General features: G+C 41.0%; 1 protein-coding gene across 3 annotated transcripts in view; it reads left to right on the top strand.

Moving 5' to 3' along the window:
• The window catches only part of LOC311143189 (polymerase delta-interacting protein 2-like), a gene marked incomplete at its 5' end in the record, with an annotated part of 30,820 nt that extends 24,318 nt beyond the window's left edge, over window positions 1-6,502 (top strand). The window contains one exon of one of the 3 annotated variants that reach the window (XR_014614396.1): window positions 5,152-5,238. Coding sequence is in view for 1 of the 3 variants with exons in the window: in XM_084178975.1 (XP_084035101.1) it covers window positions 5,152-5,266 (115 nt within the window). Of the gene's footprint in view, window positions 1-5,151 lie in introns of all 3 variants that reach the window. The other 2 variants (XM_084178975.1, XM_084178973.1) reach the window with 2 other exon arrangements.
• Window positions 6,503-7,120: the final 618 nt, after the last annotated feature.

A 7,120-nucleotide genomic window follows, 5' to 3' on the forward strand; every position in this document is an offset into this window, starting at 1 on the left:
TTACTCTTTCCTTTATGTCTGCAGTCGCGATGGTTATGGCCTGTCTTGTTACAGTATTTACACAGGGCCTTACACTCTCTGGCAAAGTGCCCTCCCTTGTTACAGTTAAAGCACTTACTTCCTCCCCCATAGGGCAGGAAAGAGTGAGGGCTTTCTTCCCTCTCTTCTGGAGTTCTACCTCTACCAGCTATTTCCCCTAGAGTGGTCATTAAATACTCTGCTCCCTTCTGTTCTTTTCTTACTCTGTCCTGTCTACTATTTTGCTCATGATGGATTGCATATCTCTTGACCTCGGCTAACGAAGTAGTTCCCCATCCCACTAAAGTCCTTTTAATATTCCTGCTTATTTCTGGTCTCATTCCACTGAGGAATGCTATTTTCAGCTGCTGATGGTACTGAGTATAATTTCCCTGCCCCTGGGGAGGCTCAGATATGCCACTTTGCGTTAAATACATTTCTCAGTCTTTCTAAGTATTGGCTGATGGTCTCACTGTCTTCCTGTTTACATTCATGTACTTTGGAGAAGTCAGCATGTCGATGGTAATGTTCCCTTAAATTATTACACAACTCAGTTATTTTCCCAACATATTGCCCATCATCTGCCCATGGCAGGACTGCTCCATTGGCATCCCCTGAAACCCACTGCCCGCGAACAGCTGCCCAATCTTTCCCAACTAGCGTTCTGACTGCCCTCTCAATTTCCCCTGTGTTTAGCTTAAAGCTTGCTGCTAGACTCTCCAAGTCCCTCGTGAACCCCTCTATTCCTGTCTTAGGGTGCACTACACCCTCTATAGCTCTTACTACATCTCGCTGTGTCCACGCCCTATACACATCCAGTGTGTCTGGTGCATGCTCCTCCCCAGCCCTTGGGTTCGGCAAGGCTATCAAAGGGTACTGGTCATCTCCTTCCTCATCATCTAACCACTCTCTCTTCCCTGGCTTATTATAGTCTTCTAATCTCTTCAACACTCTGTGTTTAAATTCTCTATGTTTTTGTTCTCTAGCCCTTCCTGACTCTTTCTCTCTATACAGTTCTTCTCTTAGCCTGCCTATTTCCTTTCTACTCTCCCTGAGTTCTGTAAGTTCTTTCTGTAAAACTTCCCCCTCTTTCTTATCTTTATTGGCCTCCCTACCCTCCCCCCCTTCTTCCCCCTCTTCCAACATTCCGGCTTGGCCATCATATGGTGGGGGAGGGGCGGGGACCAATCCTAATTTTCTCCTACACATGACAACGTTATCATCTGGGCTTTCTTTCCAAGCCTGCTCTACTAAAACTGGATATAACCTTTCTGCCCTCAGTGCCAACTTTTACTTCATTTTCTCTCTGCATAACTATTTTTTTTCTTTTCTGTCCTTCCTCTCTCTTTCGAGCCTCCAAAAGCCATACTCTCGCTGTCTCTAGCCCCTCCCCTCGCTGTTTCTTCAAATCCGTTCCACAGTTTACATGCATCTGCCTAATCATAGCCTCTAATTTCTCTACATCGAGATGCCCAATAAATCCATACCTCTTCTCCCAAATGGATCCATAATACATATTTATTTGATCCCTTCCTAACATATATCTTTCATCCCCCGTTAATTCTCGGACCTCTTTACAATATTTATTTCCCATATAGAAAAATAAGAAATCCCCCCATTTTAGTAATAATTCAATCAAAAATAATTTTCTTTGGGATTTATTATTTGGTGCGACTTTTGAGCAAATGTTATGATCTGCTTTTGTAATCAACCATTTAAATTATTCAACCCGTAACCCAGAGTTTAAGACCCCAGTTTCATGACACAGATGGGACAACCATTTTTTTTTCTCACGCAACCTATTTTAGTCCCTTCCTTGAAACAATTATCACGTATTTCGATGGATCATTAGGTCTCACACGTATACAACCTTATACGATTTTTTGCCTTATACGATAACACTATCCGTAACCCAGAGGTCGTAACTGCTCTAGTTTTATGAAATAGACAGAGTTAGAGCAAATCCCCAGTTGTTTATGACTCTTGACTTGTTTAATGTATCTATCTCACACAATGATAATTATCTCCCTTCCTGTTTATATTGTAAAGACTGTACAAGATACAATCTCAATATTAACTAGTTTATTTTGGTATAGGCCTATTACCTAGTCATTTTCGGACCCCCCTTTTTTCCTTTATACCCTTATGAGATTTTGGTAACTATTCTCTGCCCTTCACACAAGTTCAAATCATTTCACCAAAAGCCATGAATAAAAATTACTGACCTCCTCCTTGCAGTTGGAATTTAAAAGCTTTTTCAGATCTCGTCAACGTCTTTATCGTTCATAAGATTAATCACCGGCCTGTTTATAACCTTAACGTCAAAGGCCAGGTCTATTCTATACGGATGCTATCATCCACCCATGCACGGTTTTCGGTGTCCTCAGAACGATAAAGACGTATTTTGAGCTCCGCTCGAAGGACCATTTGTCACGAGAATTTCTATCTCTAATTAATCAAACTTAATGCTCTGAATAATTCCCAGAGGGTGTAAGGCTCTGGTTTAATCATGAATTAAACAAAGGTCCACAACCGGCAAGAATGATCTGTATGTTTAATCATGGAGAGCTCTGCCGCCAAAAAACACATATACAGCTTTTATACCCCTTAACACAAAGGCACTTTGCTCCGCCCACCTTTAGGCGGTCTGTATAATTGGAATGTTGTCTCAGCAGTTTCTAACTCCCCTCCCCCTCTGTTAGTGGGTTGACACTACATTATAACTCTAACACCATTCACACATTTATACTGTATTTGGGGTGAAATCTTTTAGTCATTATTTTTAAAATACAAATTAATCTATCAAAGATGCACACATAGCAGAGCGAGCGAGAGAGCAAAGACGTGGTGCACATACAGTGCCTTCAGAAAGTATTCACACCCCTTTACTTTTTCCAAATGTTGTTGTTACAAAGTGGGATTAAAATTTGTCATTTTTTTGGCAACAATCTACACAAAACACTCTGTCAAAGTGGAAGAAAAATTCTAACATTAAATAATGGAAAATAAAACACTAATATACTGTATCTTGATTAGATAAGTACTCAACCCCCTGAGTCAATACATGTTAGAATTACATCTGTAACTCTTTCTGGGTAAGTCTCTAACAGCTTTGCACACCTGGATTGTACAATATTTGCCCGTTCTTAAAAAATGTTTTCAAGCTCTGTCAAGTTGGTTGTTGACCATAGCTAGACAGCCATTTTCATGTCTATCCATAGATCTTCAAGTAAAAACTGTAAGTAGGCCACTCAGGACCATTCGATGTCATCTTGGTAAGCAACTCCAGTGTATATTTGGCCTTTTTTGGGGGGGGCAATTGTCCTGCTAAAAGGTGAATTTGTCTCCCAGTGTCTGTTGGAATGCAGACTGAACCAAGTTTTCCTGTAAAAATTTTCCTGTGCTTAGCTCTGTTCCGTTTTTTTAAAAATCCTAAAAGAACTCCCTAGTCCTTGCTGATGACACGCATAATATTATCCAGCCACCACCATGCTTGAAAATATTTAGTGGTACTCAGTGATGTTTTTGGGGATTTTCCCCAAACATAACGCTTTGTATTCAGGACTTTAGTGCCTTATTGCAAACCGGATGCATGTTTCTGAATAATTGTTATTCTGTACAGGCTTCCTCCTTTAAACGCCATTATTTATTTTTGTATTCTGGAGTAACTACAATGTTGTTGATCCATCCTCAGTTATCTCCCATCACAGCCATTAAACTCTGTAACTGTTTTAAAATCACCATTGGCCTCATGGTGAAATCCCTGAGTGGTTTCCTTCCTCTCCGGCAACTGAGTTGGGAAGGACGCCTTTATCTTTTGTAGTGACTTGGTGTATTGATACACCGTCCAAGTTATAGTTCATAAAAGGAAATCCGTCAATTGAAATTAATGCATTAGGCCCTAATCTATGGATTTCACATGACTGGGAATACAGATATGGATCTGCCTTAAAGAAAAGGTAAGGTTGTGGATCAGAAAACCAGTCCGTATCTGGTATGACCCCCAGTTGATCAGGCTGTTGATTGTGGCCTGTGGAATGTTGTCCCACTCCTCTTCAATGGCTGTGCGAAGTTGCTGGATATTGGCGGGAACTGCAACGCTGTCGTACACGTCGATCCAGAGCGTCCCAAACATGCTCAATGGCTAACATGTCTGGTGAGTATGCAGGCCATGAAAGAACTGGGACATTTTCAGCTTCCAGAAATTGTGTACAGATCCTTGCGACATTGGGCCGTGCATTATCATGCTGAAACATGAGGTGATGGCGACAGATGACTGGCACGACAATGGGCCTCAGGATCTGGTCACGGTATCTCTGCATTCAAAATGCTATTGTGTTAGTTGTCCGTAGCTTATGCCTGCCCATACCAACCCCACCGCCAACATGGGGCACTCTGTTCACAACGTTGACATCAGCAAACCGCTCGCCCACACCATACACGCTTCCTGCCATCTGCCCGGTACAGTTGAAACATCTGGTAACTGTTGTACACTGCAGTAACACAGACAAATATTAGATGCCTTTTAAAAATTTAATTATGTAATTAATATTTTCATATCGTGAACAGACGACATTGGCATGTAAAACGTTGGCCCTATTTCTCCTTCACGCTATATACAGGATAGTTCTGAATGGGATTTATAGTCATTCTGTAACTAATAAACATGTCAAAGTGATTTATTCATATCTGGTTGCCCTTTTGTCCATAAGTCTCGACATACAACTGTGATAGCCAATTACTGAAGAATTTGTTCAATGGCCTGTCATAGTAATTGTGTATAAGTTTTGGTTGTGTTTGATCAAATACATTTAACTATGCGTTTAAGTGTTTGAGTTTTATTTGAAGTACAATGAGGCGGCACCTGCAAACAGACCGTATTGCAGAAATACTGAAGTGTTGAGACTTCAAGGATCCTACCTAGTCATAATAGCAGATGTTTACTTACTTATTGTCTATAGCACAGGACAATACATCTATATAACCTGTCTGTTAAAGCCGCAGTGAGGGTGTATTGAATGTATTGATCTGTGCATCCAATTCAATGCATTACATGTGGTGATATCAATTCTATAAAATATGTATGTACAGTATTTGCATCCTGTCTTCTATAAAGACTTTTTGTTTGTGCAGGGGGACGTTCCAAATCGAGAGAACGGATGGCTCCCACTTTGACGTGCGCATCCCCCCCTTCTCCCTGGAGAGTAACAAGGACGACAGGGCCCCTCCTGCAGGCTACACCTGGTAGAATAGTGCTGCGCTCCCAGCCCCGACACACACACACACCCACCCTCCACATATAGTTACAGCCAGCTCTTTAGTCACAGTCTTGTTCAGGTTTCTTTTCACTTCAATGTTATTATTTATCTGGTGTAGCAAGTGTTAGGATTCAGCCATTTCCCATGTGGTTAATAAAGACGGCAAAAAAAGGGCTTTGGAGACTAAAGAGCATGCACTGGTGATTGAAATGTCAATGTAAGGTATACTTTAAGCAGGAGGCCATATTGTAAACAGTAGTTGTGCTAGTTTTGGTTGGGATGGACACAAATTGCACTGTCTAGAATTAGGTGTATTATTTGATAAAGAAAGGATAATCAATATCTAATCTGTATCAATAGCTGTATAAATGGTTAACTTCAAAGTTGTTTTTATCACAGGAACGTGTTTCATGAAGATAAAGTAGAATAGCCTTCACCTTTTGTCACGCTTTCAAGCAAAGGGTAAACATTAGCCTACATTTTTAAAAGGCATGGATGAAGGTAACAAGGTTTCAGGGTCGAAATGAATTTTGAATTGCATCATATTGCTGCAAATAGTGCAACAACTGAAATGTAGTCGAAATGACCGAGAGCGGCCCACTCTGCTTTGTAATAGTGTGTTGTGCAAAACAAAGAAATGTATGGGATTGCTGAAAAGTCAAATGTTGTCAATCATTATAATCTGTTTATGAAATTCACCATTGTCATAAAATGTTTATAAAGAATTTTCACCCTAGAGTTGAAGATTACAAATTGACCCAGATATGAATCCCTTACTGTCGTCTCTGGGTATCTCTCTCTCAACGTTTCTTCCCCATTCGGTTCTATTGGGCTTCTTAAAGTCTATCAGTGGAGCCCTTTACAGAACGCCTCTTCTATATAGTTGAACCGTATCATGGGTTATTTTAGCACAAACGCTTTGGGAGGCCAGTAAAATGTAGATCTGCTGGCGCTACAAAAAAAGGCTTCTCTGGAATGGGGTGCTTATCTGGTTGGGTAAAATCATTTAGTCCTTAGTATTCCAAAAAAGGAAAGGTGATTTCCCTGGGAAATGTGTGAATTCTGAGAGTACGACAGACAGCCATAATGACAGTCAAGGTTCTCCTCCTGTTCTCATGCTCTTCGTACGGCAATGAGTGTTACTGCGAATCCATTTGTGTTGTTGGCATTTTGTACACAGACTCTAAAGAACATGAATAAAGATTATATATTATTTTTAAAAGGCATCCTCATCTGCTGTTTAGTTCTCCAAGGAATCATACTAATGGTATTTAGACTTGTTTGGATAGGAAATACACTGAGCAAAAATATAAACGCAACATGTAAAGTGTTGGTCCCGTGTTTCATGAGCTGAAATAAAAGATCCCAGAAATGTTCCATAGGCACATAAAGCTTATCGCTCTAATTTTGTGCACAGATTTGTTTACGTCCCTGTTAGTGAGCATTTCTCCTTTTCCAAGATAATCCATCCACTTGACAGGTGTGGCATATCAAGAAGCTGATTAAACAGCCTGATCATTACACATGTGCACCTTGTGCTGGGGACAATAAGAGGCCACTAAAATGTGCAGTTTTGTCACACAACACAATCCCACAGATGTCTCAAGTTCTGAGGGGAGCATGCAATCGGCATGCTGACTGCTGGAATGTCCACCAGAGCTGTTGCTAGGGAATTTAATGTTCATTTCTCTACCATAAGCCACCTCCAACGTCGTTTTGGAGAATTTGGCAGTACGTCCAACTTGCCTCACAACCGCAGACCACGTGTATGGCATCGTGTGGGTGAGCGGTTTGCTGATGTCAACATTGTGAACAGAGTGCCCCATGGTGGCGCTGGGGTTATG

Source organism: Coregonus lavaretus (assembly GCF_964263955.1).
Source record: "Coregonus lavaretus genome assembly, chromosome: 15".
In the NCBI taxonomy this organism is placed as follows: Eukaryota; Metazoa; Chordata; class Actinopteri; order Salmoniformes; family Salmonidae; genus Coregonus; species Coregonus lavaretus.